The sequence below is a fragment of the Nestor notabilis genome, unplaced genomic scaffold (assembly GCF_000696875.1).
Source record: "Nestor notabilis isolate BGI_N333 unplaced genomic scaffold, ASM69687v1 scaffold24477, whole genome shotgun sequence".
NCBI lineage: Eukaryota > Metazoa > Chordata > Aves > Psittaciformes > Psittacidae > Nestor > Nestor notabilis.
Window position 1 is genome coordinate 30,485 of NW_009935504.1, and position 18,878 is coordinate 49,362.

At 40.3% G+C, this 18,878-nt stretch overlaps 1 protein-coding gene across 1 annotated transcript in view; it reads left to right on the forward strand.

Moving 5' to 3' along the window:
• The window catches only part of LOC104408328 (protocadherin Fat 4-like), a gene marked incomplete at both ends in the record, with an annotated part of 58,108 nt that overhangs the window by 30,041 nt on the left and 9,189 nt on the right, over nt 1–18,878 (forward strand). Inside the window, 7 exon segments of the mRNA XM_010017888.1 lie at nt 1–2,811; nt 8,001–8,105; nt 9,726–10,033; nt 13,795–13,880; nt 14,970–15,149; nt 16,026–16,150; nt 17,281–17,498. The exon segment at nt 1–2,811 is cut by the window's left edge and continues 1,551 nt beyond it. Coding sequence (XP_010016190.1) covers nt 1–2,811; nt 8,001–8,105; nt 9,726–10,033; nt 13,795–13,880; nt 14,970–15,149; nt 16,026–16,150; nt 17,281–17,498 — 3,833 coding nt within the window.

Below are 18,878 nucleotides of genomic sequence, written 5' to 3' on the forward strand. Positions count from 1 at the left end.
CTGTGAGGATTGGCACAAACTTAATTAAAGTTACCGCAGTGGATGACAAAGACTTTGGCTTGAATTCTGAAGTGGAGTACTTTATCTCTGACGAGAGCAAAACCAATAAATTCCGACTGGACAGGAGTACAGGCTGGATTTCTGTGTCATCTTCGCTAATGGCCGATTTGAACAAAAACTTCCTGTTTAAAGTGGAAGCAAAGGATAAAGGTAATCCTCCCCTCTCATCCGAGGTGGCTGTTGAAATAGTGGTCACAGAGGAAAATTATCATACACCCGAGTTTTCTCAAAGCCGCATGAGTGTTACTATCCCAGAGAGTCACTCTGTTGGAACAGTGGTCAGGATGGTTTCAGCCCGAGACAGAGATGCAGCTATGAACGGGTTAATCAGATACAATATTTCCTCTGGAAATGAGGCTGGCATCTTTGCTATTAACACAACTACCGGTACACTGACGCTAGCAAAACCACTTGATTTTGAGCTATGCCAAAAGCACGAGCTAGTTGTTACTGCCACGGATGGCGGATGGGTATCCAGAACAGGCTACTGCAGTGTCACCGTTAATGTAATTGACGTGAATGATAATTCTCCAGCATTCAGCCCTGAGGACTACTTTCCCAACGTGTTAGAAAATGCCCCCAGCGGGACAACTGTTATTTGTTTAAATGCCACTGATGCTGACTCTGGATCTAACGCTGTGATTGCATATGCTATTCAGTCCTCGGATAGTGACCTCTTTGTCATTGACCCCAATACAGGAACGATCACCACCCAGGGATTTTTAGATTATGAAACAAAGCAAAGTTACCATTTAACAGTAAAGGCTTTTAATGTTCCCGATGAGGAAAGATGCAGCTTTGCTAGTGTCAACATCCAGTTAGAAGGGACAAACGAGTATGTTCCCCGGTTTGTGTCCAAGCTTTATTATTTTGAGGTTTCTGAGGCAGCCTCCAAAGGTACTGTTGTAGGTGAAGTTTTTGCAAGTGATCGTGACATGGGAACTGATGGAGAAGTCCACTACCTTATCTTTGGCAGCAGCAGAAAGAAGGGCTTCCAAATCGATGAGAAAAGTGGTCAGATCTGTGTTTCAGGACCTCTCGACAGAGAAAAAGAAGAACGAATCTCTTTGAAAGTTCTTGCAAAAAATTTGGGGAGCATTCGTGGTGCGGATATAGATGAAGTAACTGTTAATATCACTATACTGGATGCCAACGATCCTCCTGTTTTTACCTTAGGAGCCTACAATATACGAATCAGTGAGGGTGTTCCTCCAGGCACCCACGTCACGTTTGTGAGTGCCTTTGATTCGGACTCTGTCCCTAGCTGGAGCAGGTTTTCCTATTTCATTGGGTCTGGCAATGACAACAGCGCCTTTTCCATCAACCCCCAGACAGGACAGGTGACGGTCACTGCAGAGCTGGATCGAGAAACGTTGCCTGTGTACAACCTGTCAGTGCTAGCCATCGATTCGGGAACACCGTCTGCTACAGGAAGTGCCTCTTTATTGGTAACTTTGGAAGATATCAATGACAATGGTCCTACCTTGTCCACCAGCCAAGGAGAAGTCATGGAGAATAACCGTGCAGGAACTCTGGTGATGACGCTTCAGTCATCAGATCCTGATCTCCCACCAAACCAAGGTCCCTTTACGTATTACTTGCTCAGCACTGGCCCTGCAACCAGCTACTTCAGCCTTAGCACCACTGGTGTGCTGACAACCACTAGGGAGATTGACAGAGAGCAAATCAGTGATTTCTACCTGTCGGTGATTACAAGAGACTCTGGCATTCCTCAGATGTCTTCCACAGGAACCGTGCAGATCAAGGTAATAGACCAAAACGACAACCCATCTCAGCCCAGAACAGTAGAAATCTTTGTTCACTATTATGGCAACCTCTTCCCAGGTGGAATTTTGGGCAACGTAAAGCCTCAGGATCCAGATGTGCTAGACAGCTTCCAGTGCTCCCTCACCTCAGGAGTCACCAGCCTCTTCAGCATTCCTGGGGGTACCTGTGAGCTGCACTCACAGGCAAGGTCCACAGATGGCACGTTTGACCTGGCTGTCCTCAGCAACGACGGGCTGCACAGTGCCGTTACCAGCAGCATCCGGATCTTCTTCACGGGCTTTGGCAACGCCACCATTGACAACAGCATCCTCCTCCGGCTGAGCGCCCACAGCATGTGGGACTTCCTGACAAACCACTATCTCCAATTCTTGCGCATCGCCAGCTCCCAGCTGACGGGGCTGGGCACCGCCATCCAGCTCTATGGGCTGTATGAGGAGAGCAACCACACCTTCCTGATGGCAGCCGTCAAACGCGGCAACAACCAGTACGTGAATCCCAGCGGCGTGGCCACCTTCTTCGAGAGCATCAAGGATGTCCTCTTCCGTCAGAGCGGGGTGCGGATCGAGGCTGTGGACCATGACTGGTGCCTGCAGAACCCCTGCCAGAACGGAGGGAGCTGCCTGAGGAGGTTGGCAGTGAGCCCAGCTCTGAAGAGCCATGAGAGTGTCCCTGTCATCATTGTGGCCAACGAGCCCCTCCGGCCCTTCGTGTGCCGGTGCATGCCAGGGTACGATGGGAGCTTGTGCGAGACGGACATCGACGAGTGCCTCCCTTCCCCCTGCCACAACGACGGCACTTGCCACAACTTGGTGGGGGGCTTCTCATGCAGTTGCCCCGAGGGCTTCACTGGCATGGCCTGTGAGAGGGATGTCAATGAGTGCCTTTCCAACCCGTGCAAAAACGGTGCCGCCTGCCAGAACTTCCCAGGAAGCTTCAACTGCGTTTGTAAGACTGGGTATACAGGTATGCTTTTACTTCTCTGGATCTTACAGTCCAGAACAGATGTAAAGAGGGCAGAAACTTGCCTTTGTAGCAAGATTGTCTGAATATGAGCATCCCCGTAAGTGAAGAGGTCATGCAAAATGAGGTATTTGTAGTTATGAAAACTCAGAAGACCAGGTGCCCACAGTATTAGTTTATTTTAGTTCTGTCCTCAGGCAAATCTCACTTACCTGACTTGCATTAGGACAGAAAGATTTTTGCAAGAACTATTTTAATTTATTAAATATGTAGAACCCATTTCCAATGCTCGAGTATGATTTTTCTGGTCTTTTCATTGTTCTGCATTTCAAGTCTGCTAGGAGTGTGCCAAGCAAGAAAATTGGCCTCTGCCCCCAATTACTTAGAGTCATACAAGACAGAAAACAGATGAAGGATATGGGGAAAAGCAGAATTCAGGCAAAATGATCAGGCATCTCTGTTACGTATTTTGTCCATTTGTAATTGTTTTTCCATTAACGACAGAAATAGCTGCAGTATTTCCACCTCTTCTGAGTAGTTTTTTCTCTAATATTTACTATGCTTTCAAACATAGCAGTATTTTATCCCTAGAAAAGCAGGCTGATATTTGCTTCTGTCATGAATATTCAAGGAAGGTTTGAACAATCGCAGCCATTGCTTATGGCCACTTTTTACAGATGTCATAAAAAAATCTCACCAGAAAAGATTAGGTAAGGCTTTCTCTCCTTAGAGCAGGGTGGGTATTCTGTCTTGTCACCACTGCCACCAAAACTCATTTGTAACCAGTGGAGTGACCAGGAGGTTGATTATTCTTTTTATTTATCTATTTTTTCTTCAGCCAGATTAGGACAGGAGATACGATACACTTCATTCCAAAGCAGAAGGTTAATCAAGATAAAGCTTTGTTTTAACTACTTCATTTAAAGCACAGCTACAGCAGTAGATGTGTGCTCAGTGTTGATACAAAAGTATACCGATGTGATCTTTCGTGTGGACCTCACAAATGCGCTACTGAGCCTCAGGTCAGGAGCAATTGCGGTTAATTGACAAGCAGTTCTAATTAAGTTACCAATCCAGGATTTTATTTCATGTTGTATTAGTACATCAAATTATTTTGCCAGAAGCACGGCAAATAATTCTAGGGCACCTATCCCCTGTAACTCTCTAGGTCATTAGCACCAGAGATTACTTTGGCATATGTTTGCTGTTGCAACGAAGCAAAACACTTCATTAGCTCTAACAACATACTATAGTGTATGCCTCTGGCCTCTAATTTGAAACATTAAAAAAACATCCAGCTTATTTTTTCTGGTATTAAAGCTCATATCTTAATGTTCAGCCCTCATGTTAGCTAAAACTCAAGTTCTACATGTGACAAGCTTGAAAAAAGAATGTTTTAACTAAGATAACGTAATGAGAGACTTACAGCTTGAAGTGTTTGACTGCTTTCATGCCATGAATTAAATGTGGCATCTGATATGAGCTTTCTTAAACTCCTTGTCAACACAAATAAGTTTAAAATAGACTACCACTGAGGCAGATGTTTCTATGTGGGGGTTAGATCTTTTTTAATCGGTTGGCCGTTGCAGAATCAAGAATTACTGAAGTGTCTGAAGGTTAATTATCAAAACAGAAAACAAATGGCACCAAAGTATGTAATTAAAAACCAAAATATCTTCAGAGCTGATTATCAGCAGAACTTATGAGATAAGATCACAGTAAATATTCAGTATATTTAGACATTTTATGTCTGCAAAGGCGTATTTTAAATTCTGCAAATGTAATATTTGGTAGGTTCTGCAAACAAATGTCAGAATACAGATTGTTTGAGAATACTTGACATGGGGACTATTATGTCATTATACTGCCAACAGAAAGAGAACACAGCTGCTTGGGCGTTTTATCCTGATTCATATATGATTAAAGATAGTCGTAGTGAATGTAAAGAAAAAATGCTTGTTTCCTTATGAATACAAACCTTCAGTGCCTCAGAAGAAAAAAAAAATAAAGAGAAAGAAAGAAGAGACGTCCAAAATGGTACATTTCTAATTCCGTTTACCATGTTCATAGCTTTGCTGCTTCTCTTGGAATGAAAATACAGGCTTATAATTGAGCTTGCGTGCTCAGTGTTAAACTAATATTTACATGGTGCTGCATAAAAGTAGAAATTAGTGTTTTCTGAGACAGACTCTCTGTTCACAGTAAATTAGAGTACATGTAGACCTTTATAATGGCCTACCTGAAAACTGAGAGTCTTACTTTTCCTTGATTTATTATGTTTTGTCAGCTGCATTTCACTTCATCATACTGTAAAGGTAATGCACTTCTTTTCACTGAATAGGATTTTAACGACTGATTACCCCAGAGCAACATCATTAGGGTTTAAACAGTCTGTTATAATTACATCTCTTAATGATGATCAGGTATTGGTTTTAAAATAATAACTTTCTGGAGGGAATATACTTTATTGTATAAAGTATATAAAGTTGTCTGCCCTTCCTTTGAACCCTTTGTTTCCTGTTTTCCAGGACTCGTTAAGATGAAGGAATGTAGGTTTGTGAAATGGTTTCAAATGCAAGATTAAAATATTAGAACAACCACTTTAAAAGATGAACACAGAAAACCTGAAACTCTCAAATCAGCTGAAATCTAACCCAAGAGCATTCAGCTGGTAGCTGTTCCTGTTATATTTTTCTATTAGAAAGGAAAAATTTATCAGGAAGTTAGATTTTTGCATAAGCCCCTGCATGTGGTGATATCAGCTTGAGGTGATGAATGCTGAATGCTGTCTGTTATAAGTTATCCAGCATTACTCTAATTTTCATAGTCTTCAGAAAAAAGATCTTTCTGACACAAAAATGAATACCCCAAATCTTTCAACTTTATCTTTCTGGAAAGCAGTAAAACGGAGCACTTGGGTTCAGGTGAGGATGCTTTTGTGCATAGTGGCAAAGAGTTTCTTATTGTCTTCCATACAGTAAGGTTCTTTGAATGATTTGTTTTATCTGGGCAAGAGAGAACTTCAAAATAGCTGGTAATTGTGTAAAATCTCTACTCAGGAAACAATATTTTTTCTAATGTTGAGATAGGACAATGGGTAATGGCTTTAAACTGAAAGAGGGGAGATTACAACTAAATATAAGGAATAATTTTTTTACAGTGAGGGTGGTGTGACACTGGTACAGGTTGCCCAGAGAGTTGGCAGATGCCCCATCCCTGGAGACATTCAAGGTCGGGTTGGATGGGGCTTTGAGCAACTAACCTCGGGTTGAATGATGACCCTGCTCATTGCAGGGTGTTGGACTAGATGACCTTTAAAGGTCCCTTCCAAAATAAACTTCTGTGATTCTAAACACAATTTTATTAGCTTCATGAATTATTCAAACAATTGTTAAAGAAGAAGATGTTGTTATGCACTGGTTAAAATATGTGCAGCTAAGATAAACAATCCATATTCTGTTGCTGGCTCAGCAAATATGCCAGCTTTAATGTTAGCTGAGAAAAAGAAGAGTAGTTAGATTAGATTGCAAAGAAAATGAGTAAGCCTTATTAGCTACATTGATTTTTGTGTAAACTCAGAATCATCAGTGAGCTATTTTGAGCATCTCTGCCTCACTCTTGCTTACATGTTCTCCTCAGTAACAGAACTGTACTATGTACTGCAATATTGAAACAAAGAGCAAAATGTAAGATAAAAAGTTAGCTCATCCTTCAGTCATGCCCATTAGAGAATAAAATATAAATAAATACCCCCGAAGTATAATTAGATTCAGACACTGGAAATGTTTCCTGGATTTATGATGAATCTACAAGTTATGTATTAACCACAGGAATCCTCCAGTGCTCTGTTTCCATCCTGCTTGCAGTTGCACATGGAGGGCTGCTGCTCACACAGAACTGCCTGCAAACTTCTTTAGGTTAAACGGAAAAATAGAGGGAGGGAGAAAAAAGAAGAGGTATCCTTAATTAGGTGACCAAAGTTGTGACATTCTGAAAAAGCTAGTAGTGTTAATGTGCACTGCTGTCATGTAAGATGTAAGAATTATGTGTGTGATATATAAGAATGGACACCCCTTATACAAGCTCATGTTTTACTTGTAAATATATATTCTATGGTGTGAGGAATACAATAATTCATTATCAGTGCAGTAAGAAGTATTAAGGCAGTATTAGCCATTGCCATGCGTATATATCCCAGCCTAGATGAAGTTCAAGGAGAGGTCTGGAAGAGTGTGGCTGATTTTGCCAGGTTTTGCGGAGAAACATGAGGGATAAACTTCATGATAATTCCATGTTTTTGCTGAGCAGGCAGCAAAGGCAGGCACTGCTGGCAGAAGAAAGGAAGGCAGGTTCCAGGGGTGGTGTATAGGAGAAGTGTTGCTAAAACTGATAAAAGCTAGGCAATGGAAAACTTCGAAGTGAAGAGCAATGCTTCTGTACTTAATGTTTCCATACAAAGAAAATTTTAGATTCATACAAAGAATCCCCTTTATGGTATTCAGCATCTGTTAAAATCTTCACTTTTTTTCCTGGTTCTCTTCCTTGTTGAAGTGAATAATCACTGAAGTTATTTCAGTTTATTCTCTGATGAATAATATTTACCACATGTGACAATGTCTGCTTAGAAAAGGGCTGTATCCAGGGTAACTTGTTTTAGCTCCAGAGGACTGGTGTCCCTCTGAGTCAGGAAGGAGGCTGTAATGGATGAGGAAAAATAAGAAAATCATATAATGTACAATAGCAGCCTGTGTTCAGCATGCCATGTTCATACATGGTCCAGCAAGGGCTCTCTGTTTCTCTGTCATGCTAATAAGTACATTGCATTCAATAGAGGGGAAAAAACATACTTCGTTTTTTTTAGTTCAGTGTCTCCTTTCATTTCATGTTCTTTTACAGACACCAGTTAATAATAATAAAAAATCCAATTAAAAACCAAATTAATTACCATGAGACACTTGAAAAGCAGAATTAATTTCTCTGGGCCATGCATGATGGCTGTGTCAGTGCTGGGAGCAGCCCAGCATCGTGCCTGTGTTTCTCTCTCTATCCCACAGCCGCAGTGGGTTCCTGCACCCTCCCTCCTGGCTGTGCATTCATCATTGGTTCATAAGCTCATTACCTAAATACCAGCCTGACTTTCCTATCGACCTGAATACTCTGACCTGGAAATTGCTCTTATTCCCTAATCGCAGGGAAGACGTGCGACTCCACTGTCAATTACTGTGAGTGCAACCCCTGTTTCAATGGTGGATCCTGCCAAAGTGGGGTGGAGGGATATTACTGCCACTGTCCCTTCGGTGAGTACACTTCTCCCCTCTGCTCCATCTTCCCATTCCCTATTAATGTTTCTCAAATCTCTATTTTTATCTGCATAAAACCGGTGGGTGTCTGTATAGATCCCATATAGACAGGTGGGCAGATGTTGGTCATCTCCTGGCCCCATGTTTTCTGTTTTTCCCGGCTGCAAGAGGGAGAAGCCAATATTTCTGCCAGCGTGGCAGGAGATGGAAGAATGAGGCAGTGGAAGAGGGTCACTGTGGCTGCTGGGGGGCCACACCGAGAGCTCAGAGCAGTGCTTGGCTTTCCTGCCTAATAACAGATGCTTTTAGGAGAGCTGAGGAGTGAGGTCGCTGTAAATAACATCAGTATTCTTGCATCAAAGTGCAAGGAAGTCATCATGTTATACTAGAAAAAGAGACTTTGGGATGATATTTAACAGAGAGGACTTGATTTTCTTTTGAGAAATATGAGTAATTTGCCAAAATATCTGTAAAGCAAGAATTGGAGGGCACCCACATTTTTCTGCAAGTGAGGAGTACCACATTAGATATTGGCACTTCTATATCTAGTAGATTTGGTTAAGAGAACCTGACTGAATCAGAACAGTTTTGCTAGCCCACACCAGTACTTGACCATTTCATTTATCGTATATGAATAAAGTTCTAAGTTCCAAAACCAGAGTACTGTTCCAAGAGTCAGAAAAGCATATAGTACTGCCAAAATAATTAGATTATTAGAATTTAATTATCCCAAATTTGGTTTGTGGAATGAACCCAATAAAGACATAAAACAATGCAGATATTTTAAGGTGTCGTGATATAATTGCAGCAAGATTGGTTCTGAATGCAGATTTGTCATTGTTCATATGGAAAAGCGAGAAAGTAAATGCAACAGATTAATCAAAAACCAGATAAACCTGAGAAATCATCTAAAATGTTCTAAGGCTGCTGAAAAGCCTCACACAAAAATATGGTCTCTAATACACGCTTGCAACTACCTCTGCATATGGTTTTCTACTAACATGTGGAATAACTTCTTTATTCTGTTTTATTTCCTTTGTTTTATGTTTCCTCGGAGTTTATTCATTTCCTATATAGTACACTGTAACTGTAACTAATAGTCATAAATTAAGTCTGAAGTTTTTTCTCATTGCCACTGCAGTAAAAAAAAGTTGCAGGAAATTATGTGACAGAGATCTGAAAAGAAATATGTAGAATGCACCAAAATATTCAAATCAATCAAAACACAGCAAGGCATAATGTTTTAGCCGCATGTATGCTTGTATCATAGTACAAATAATGAACCGCTGATTGAGAAACGGTTCACGTAACACTAAAAAGAGAAAAATAAGATCAAGTTGCAAATTTGTTTCCATAACTGGATTAATAAGTGCCTGATAATAACTAACAGCCCTATCTGTAACTAAAGTTTTAAGTTTAAATATACGTACTTCAACACTCACCTGTGGATAGTAGGATTCTTCTGTTCAAGTTGTGTGTTTTTAATAATACATTAGAAGTTTCGCAGAGAGCCTGTGTGTCACGTCCATGTCTAGAGCGCATCAGTGCTTTGTTTCTAGGAGAATGCACAGCAAGGGAAAAACTATCTGACATCAGATTTTTCTTGCCATTTTGCAGGTGTTTTTGGGAATCACTGTGAACTGAACAGCTACGGATTTGAAGAGTTGTCCTATATGGAGTTTCCCAGTATGGATCCAAACAATAATTACATCTATATAAAGTTTGCCACTATAAAGAGTAATGCTTTAATGTTGTATAACTACGATAACCAAACCGGAGAGAGGGCAGAATTTCTGGCTCTGGAAATAGCAGAAGGGAGGCTGAGATTCTCCTACAATCTTGGCAGTGGCACATACAAGCTTACCACAACTAAGAAGGTGTCTGATGGACAGTTTCACACAGTGATTGCCCGAAGGGCTGGAATGGTAAGAAATACTAAAATGAGAAGATTGAATGTAAGACAAGTTCTTAGGCCAAATCACTTTGGCTTCCATATGAACTCAAAGGATCATAAAATTAGTGAAGTTGTGTTTGCTAGCAGAACCTCCAACTTTGGCAAAAGCCTCCTCGTTTCTGTCTTGCTCCAACTGACTCAAAGGACTATAATGGTTTGTTTAGTATGATGATGATAAAGAATAATTAGAAAACCATATGCAATGCCATGTACTCTAAATGTGAAAAATGAGAAGCAGGAGTAAGTAATTAAATAAATTACTGCACATGAGGCTAATTAACTGATGCAGATTACAGAGATGATTATTAGGGAGGGCTAATTAAGGCTAAGAGCCTCAAAATAATTTTTCTCAACGTTTGGAAAATAGAAACAGACAAATTTAACAATTTAGATTCCTTGAGGTAATTCAGAGATTTTACCAATCTTGTCAGACTGGAGGCCTTTTTTATCTCTGTAACATACATGTAAAAATTCGAATGTGCTACATTAAGAGGGTGTTTTGGGGGGAAGGAGGGAAGTTATTTTGTCCCCCAGAAAGCATCTGAGGGTAGGATTTCTACCAAAAACTGGACTGGGACAACTGATTGCCATATGCCTGTTACTCTGACCCCTCTCCTGCCTTCATTTTCTTTCCAGTAAATGTTTTCTATTCCTCTTCTCTCATTTTTTAATAATATTTCCAAAGAAGAACATAAACCAAATGCTCTTTGAGTTCAAGCCAAGCTTTTTGACTCCACAGTGTTTGAGTTAGAAATGAAACAAAATCTATTTGCCATCCATAATCAGTAACTATTGCCCAACAGCTCCTTTCTCAGGCAGAAATGGCCAGCATACGTGGAATCCCATATTCTTCCCATGTTTGATATTGAAGTCATTTAAGAATAATATATGGCTGAGGCTCTACATTTTGTTTTATATATTGGAAGCCAGAAGTGATGTAGGGAATAAAAGAATAAACTGTTCTACCCAGCGTGGCTCCCCCTGAGTCCCTGTAGAGATTGCACATTGTGAGCTGCCACAGAGGGCAGTGCTGCTGGGATACAGCCCTTTTGTATTCTTAAGCTGGTCTGCTCAAGAGCTTCAGATGCAGGGTGAGACATCCATAGGCACAAATGTCCTGGGAGCAGCAAAGGAATGTATTACCTTATGGTCTGTGGTTCTTCGTAGGACCAGGATTGTCTCCTGACCTGGTGCTTTTTTTCTTCTCTCTTAGAGAGTCTTGAGCCTGAAACTGCGTTTCAGTTGTGTGGCGCGAGACCTGATTTCCCCATTCGTTAAAGGTGGATGGTTTAGTGTACAGATGGATTAGCAAATCCAATTTGTGTGTGTTTGCAGTAGTTATATATCCAAATAAGATGAAGGATAATTGTGTGTTGAGTCATGACTTAACGCAGATACTTCATAATTTGCATCACAGCTTCCAACGGAAAGCCTAAATCTTGAAAGGTACCAAGTTCCCGTTTTAGCAACTAAATTAGGGTGATATTTCTATCAATAAGCTTTAAATGGCTAAGTATAGGAGCACACATGTAACATTACAACAAATAAATGAAATACACTTAAGAAAAATATTGAGCAATAAAATGTTTTACTTGTAGATGTGCCAGAGGGCTAGACTACAGAAGGAGAGATAACACAAAAAGGGCTATTAACAGAAAAAGTGAGTTATGAATGCTTCTGTCTGAAAGGGAACACTTACGACAACCTATACCTTTGTGTGATTTTGGTTTTTAAACATTTAAACCTTCTCAGTAATGTCAGCTGTTTACAAACACAGTATGTGAAAAGAATCACCTTTGTCTTAGATATTTCTGCTGCAGGAAAAACGTCTCCCAGGTGTCCAGAACTGTATAAAATAGCCCCCCTTCAGGATTCCAAATCTGTCATTTCCTACAGCACAGTGGGATTTTATCGGAAACTGGTAAAATCATTAAGTTGTCAGTCCTGAGCTATTGCAGAATGACAGGATAGAAGTCTCATAATGCAGCAAGGTAACCGTAGAGTAATGCTTAAGTAACAAGCAGGAACATTTGACTAACATTAGAAAATAAATTGTATGAACTCTGGTCCAAGGAAAACATACTCTCAAATATCTAGCCCTTGAGCTGGGGTTGGAGCTTGGCTTTCACAGTGCATAGCAATGTAAGTTAAGGAGATTACAATGATTGAGCTAAGAACAAAAAACTCGTTTCATTTTTTGTTGTTGATATTCTGAAGGAAAATATGTATGCATGTGATGGCATACAGACCAGCCAGCTTATTAGTCTTTCTATGAATTGTTTCATTTATACAGGGCTACAATCTGCTTTGGAACTGCAGACTGATGTTTCTCAGGAGAAGCAGTTTGCTCATTATTTATGGAAAGAAATTCAAGATAAGCTTTCATTAAAACAGCCAATTGAACAATTTGGGTGTGCTGTAGGGCATGATTTAGGTCTAAGAGCTATGAATTTATTTGGTCAATACAACGTGTCAGCTCACAGTATGTATTTGGAATGGATGTGGACAATCTACAGGGATTTCAATAGGATGCTGTTGGTGAACTTAGTTGCAGGCAGGAAGAAAAGCCGTTGCAGAGTAATGATGGACTGATAGCTGGTGCTGTTTGCTCAGCTCCAATAGAGTCAGCTAAATCAAAATATAAACCAAGGCACTTTTAAAAGTGACATTGGATTTAAATTTGCTGCAAAACAGTACCACACGTTTGGTTGGAACATGAGAAGCTGATATGTACGATTGGGAGATTATGTTTATTTTTCTGAGAAGTTGTTTTAAGGACAAAACCTTCAGCGGGTTTAGTTTTGGGTTCGTTTGTTGGGGTTTTTTTTTCCCGGTGCATCTGTTATTAATAAATCTCTGTGGGGAAAATTCATGGCTAAATAAGGAATAAAATAAAAGCTCCTTTTTAAATCAGCAAGAATTATTTCGTGATTTTAGTGAAAGCTTTGGTTAGACTTTTGGAACTTACAAATAAAAGTGCCATGATTCACTTTAGTGTGAATGGCTGAGATGGGTAATGAGGGAGCCCATTGTCTGGGACTTGATAGCTTGGGGGTAATAATAAAGAGGAAGTGCTGGTGATGCCTGGAACTTCTCTGAACATCAGATTGGTCCCACTGTAGGTATCCTTATTTTTCCACCATTGTTAATGCCAACAAACATCCCTCATGACACATCAGCCTAAGGGTTACCTTAATCAGGTCCACTTGGTTACTCTTGGAATATTATTGAGTGGTTGGTTATTATTTTTAGCTAGAAATCTCAGTGTTTGTACTGCCAGCTTTTGTAACATGCTTTTTATCAAGTTCAAACAATGTGTTTAATGTCATGGTCAAGTCCCTGAAGGGATGCCCTTTGTGTTTGGAGGGATCAGCTCTCTGTTTAGATCAAGATTAAGATACAGTACAAGCCAAAATAATGCCATTTCAAGGAGGAAAGCAAGCAAACATGAAAGAAACCGTACCCAAATCTGAAAAGTTTGTGTTTACCCGATTCTCTGTATGAAGTAGCCAATTAGCTCACTCTCTGCTGATATCCACATCTTGGTGTTCACTATGTTGATGCAGATTGGGGTTGAGCAGTGGCTCTGAAGCACCCTGCAATCCTGAGTGACAGTAACACACAAGTGCTCCATTCTAGTCAAGTTCTTGATATAATATATTTAATCAGTTAACGTGGTTGGCGATTGCAGCCTTGTAATATTCAGCATATCTGTGTGTGTGGCTTTTGTAGGCAGCGTCACTGACGGTGGATTCCTGCTCTGAGGATCAGGAGCCAGGCTACTGCACTGTTAGCAACGTTGCAGTTTCTACTGACTGGTAAATAATTCTTCATTTTGTGGGGGAGTTTTTTGAGTAAAGTTTAAAAGAAATCGCCCTCTAAAGCCAGAGAAATTTGGAGTCATGACGACATGCCCTTAAGCCCAGCCCCAAGCAAGGGATTGATACCTCAGCTGCTCTCTGTCAGACGCATGCAAAGGCAAGCATCCCAAGTGTTATTTCCTCCCATCTTTGCAGAAGCAAAATGAATTTTCTACGTGTACTGGTACTTGCTAACTTAGGCTACATTTCTGCATGGAGTTTATTCAGAAATCCCCAGTTCTTGACTCCATGTCTGTCCCCAGGCTCATGTGGCACACAAGAAATGTATGGCCATGGGTAGTCTGCACTGTGGTGTCAACAGGGATAAGATTTATTGCCTAATGATTTGGGGTCCTGTGTGTGTTTGTTTATTTATTTAAACTGCACCTCTCATTTCTTATAAAGGTGTGAGACATAACATCACCTGATTACTGCTTTCTTAAATAATAATAATAATTAGTAATTATTTTGACATTGTTTTGAGTCATTTCCTGTTGCCATCTTTTACAGTTTTCATTTCTTAAACATTGGCCAGTACAGAGAAAAACCCCTTATTTCTTTTGTTTACCCTTACTAAGCCCTTCTGTTTCATCTTTAGGTCCTCTTTGGAGATAACAACAGCTTCAGTCCAAATCACTTTGGCTAATTTCTTACAATAATCACAATCGTATTCCCTGTGACACGTAATATCCTCACTTACAAAGGTGTTACATCTTTGTAAAATAATGAATCCATCTTCCAGCTATGTTAATATCATCTACAATTTAACAGTAATTGAGAAAAAACTTTGTTCATTATGATTTCAAGCACACTACTCAGTCAAGTGAATAGAAATTTTGACATGTGATAACTGAGTGGAAATTTAGAGTCATACCCATTAAAACTGTTAGTTCCAGCACTACTGATCTGTCTCCCTTTCTAAATGTAAGATACAAATTTGGAGGAGGAATTTTAGCTGCATACCATAGCTGATGGTTACAGTTCCTGTGTTGTCACTGCTATCTTAATGTCTGATGCTGATAAATTGTTTTTCTGCCTCTTTTATAGGACTCTCGATGTACAACCAAATCGGGTTACTGTTGGTGGCATCAGGTCTATAGAGCCCATCCTTCAAAGGAGAGGACAGGTGGAAAGCCATGATTTTGTGGGCTGCATAATGGAGTTTGCAGTCAATGGACGTCCCTTGGAGCCCAGCCAGGCTTTGGCAGCTCAAGGAATCTTAGATCAGTATGTCTGCTATATATGGTATCGAATGGACCGCATTTGCAATAAGGGAAGCTGTCATGAAAGTCAGATAGTGTTCCATTCAGACATCGTCAGTTATTTCTTATTTAAAAATTTACTGGAGAATTTATTGTAAAGTGAGAAAAATGTAGGAAGAAAGTGAATTTGGCTGAAAGGTTCACAAAATATTACAGAGGCTTCAAAAAAGCATTATCATTATATTTCTATTGCCAATTATTATTAATGGTGCTTTGCAGGCTGAAATAGAGTAGCCTTGTTACTGAGTTTCTTTATAAATTCCACCTGGCTTTGACTATACTCATACTGTTTGTTAACCCTCTACTCCCTCTTACTTCTTTTTAATCCGCAATGTCTGTTGTACCACTTTGCCTCTCAAGTGTCGCTGAATTTCCCTCATATCCTCCAAGCAGTCTTTCAGAAATGATGAACCATCTGATTCGGTTAGTTTTATATCTCGGTATCTGAAGTCACAAGTTGTAGCAACAATGTCAGTCTTCCATCCAAATTTGCTAGCCCCTCTTCCAACCCCTAAGTTTGTGCTGTTCATTGTGATATAAAGTCCCTGGGGGAATGCAGTGTAAAAAGCACCTAAAAGACTTTCTTCTTCTCTTGTGGAACAGGAAATAGGAACTTCATTGTCTCTGAATTTATTTCTCTTTCAAAAGACTGTTATAACTTGTCACTGAAAATCGGGATCTGTTTAGAAACATGAGCTGTCTGTGGAGAAGAGCCTCTCCATTTTTGCGTATCTGGGGGGAAAAAAGGGGGTATAGTTCAAACACAGGATGCTTCTCAGTGCATTTGCTCCACTTACTTGTGCATACATTCTTCAGCATCTACGTTTTTGTTTTGTTTCAGGTGTCCCAGACTAGAAGGTGCTTGTACAACCAGCCCCTGCCAGCATGGTGGCACCTGTGTTGATCACTGGTCATGGCAGCAGTGCCACTGCAGAGATGGACTGACAGGAAAGCACTGCGAAAAACGTATGGACGAGATTTTACTGTCTTTCCCTTTAATGTAAACTCTGGTTTAGCCAAATGCCATGAAGAGTTCCTTTTCAGGGTCATGGGATAATGAATTTTGTGAGCTCAGGAAAACAAGCAGCATGCTTGCCTCTTAAATAATTTTGAAGAAGTCCACAATGGGCTATTGTCTTCTCATGAGCTAAAAAGAGCAACAAGTCACATATATTATGTTTTCTGGCCCGTATATCACATTTCAGGTAACTTGTGCTCATTTAAAACTACTGCTTCCCAGTAATGTATAATATCAGTAACTAAAATAAAGCTATCCTGTAGGACGGATTTGTCTGCTACAGGGAGGTAAGACGGTAAGGGAAAAACCCTTCCTTTCACATAAGCATTGTGTGCATGTGCTCTTGTCTCCTCTGAACTGTAGGGCTTTTTATCAAATGACCATCAGATTATAGGCAAGAAAATATGGTAAATGTAATTGAAAGCAAGCCATTTACACTCTGGGATTATGAACTCGCATGTGGATAGCTCTGTAAATCAATCCAGGATTGTCTAGGAGAGCAAAGAGATTTATTTCCATGTAGTTATAGTATAATGACTGGGCTTTGTTTTCTTACATGTCCCATTGTTGTTTAGCTGATTTATATGCTTTTATTGTGCTGGTTTACAAAAGAATTTAACCATAATTTTAACAGCATTTGGTAGTCAATGCTCTGCCATTTTTTATTCTTTTTTTTATGCCATAACAAATAGAAAGTCATTATCTCTGCCTTGAAGAGCTTAGAGTTTAATATATCATGAAACCCTGCTTGCAGTAATGGAAACAGTAACATCCCTGGGAAGGAATTACAGTTGCAGGAGCCAAATTTTTTTCCCTACTCCCTCACTTGTTCCCTAGTGAGTTTTAATTTACTATTGACTGATAGCAGCAGTAAATTACCAGCACACTCCTACTCTCAAACACACATTCTGGTTGAAGCGAGAGAATAGAAGGGCTGAAACTGCCATTCACTCCTCCTCTCCCCCATGACCTGCTCTGAACTTGGTCTCTGCTCTGGAAGACAATGGTCATTATTAGGCAGATGGTGGCTATGGCTGTAACGAGCTACGTACTCAGCACTTCCCCATCCTTGTCCCAGATGTTACTGCAGACACTGCCTTATCGCTAGAAGGCAAAGGACGACTCGATTACCACATGAGCCCAAACAAGAGGCGAGAATACATGATGAGGCACGGCACTCGAGGCGCTGGCCCAGGACCCCCAAACGTGGACCGCTTGGAAGTGAAGTTCAGGACAAGGAGCGAGAACGGCGTTTTAGTTCACGTCCAGGAAAGCAGCAACTTCACTACTGTGAAGGTAAGATTACAGCTAATGCTGAGACTGATTTGACTGGACGGCCTCATGTATGGTGATCAAAATCACATTTTTCCATTACTCTTGCTGTTTCCTTTGTAAAATATTAGGTCTTTAACTGAGGCTAGGCACTGCTCCAGTATCATTCATCTTCTCAATAATTCCCTTGCTATTTGCCAAGATATCAGAAGATCTTGATGTTTTTGTATCTAATCAGTTTTGTCTAGACTCCAAATAGTGACAGCAAGAGCAGTACTCATTGCCATATTTGTTATCATCATTAAGTTACACTCTACAGAACAAATTGTTTTGTTACTGGCCTTTTGTCTTCTGATTTTTCAGACCTTGAACCCAGGCCCTCCTTAAGCTAGCAAACAATTGCTGTAAAGTTTTCATTAATTCCTACTAGCATGGCTTATGCTTATCAAACTAGGAAGTGAGGGACAACTTGAATTTATGAGGTTACCCATGGACCAACGTCAATATCAAATTATTTTGAGATACGTAGCTGAAATAATGCTTCACATGCCACACAGTTTTGGTTTTTTGCCCAAAGAGTTTATTGCTGCAGAAGTTACCTTTCTCAAGAGAAAGCGATGGTTCAGTTCCTGGCTATGACTCAGTCCATTTACTCATAACTCTAAATGACTACAGCAGTGATTTTGGCAAGCTCCTTTATTGGGTTGGTGTAAGCTCCAAGTTTCCTTGACTGCTGTAAGGCTTTCCAAGTTTTTTCCCTGACTTTTAAAGAAACTCATACAGAAATTCGCACTTTCTAAGCTTCAGCCCCATGGATATTCTTCACCTGCCTGATCAGAGGGACAGAGCTTTTCTGACATGCCAGCTGCACTTAAGAAGCAGGTCTGCATTACTTCCCCAGTGTACAGACCGTTTGATAGGATGTTTCTGCCTTGGTCATTTTTAGCAGAGAAGATCTCATTATTTTGAGTTCTGGAGAGAAAAAAACCAATATTACCTTTTTCTCTAGTAGGATTTGCTAGGTGAGCTCTACAAGTGTTACTTAAAAAAAGATAGAGTTGCCTTCTTGGCTGAAAGCACTAGTGGTATGTTTATGCAAACAATCTTCTTTTGTTAATACTGGTGAAGTTATACAAGCAAGCAGAGCATGTCAAGTCCCAGCCCCAGCTGTGCAGGGGAGGAGAGCAGAGGTTTGCCTAGTAACAGATGCAGAAGTTTGAGGAAGGAGAGGTAACATCTCTGTGCTGGTTATTGCTGAAAAGTTCCCAGATGATGCTAGTTAATAAAACTGTAGTAATTTAACTGTAGTTAGTTCAGCATGGCTTTTGCACCACCATTCATACCCAGAGTACAAGCACTTCACCACAACGAGCACTTCACAACGAGCACTTCATCTGCAGCGGC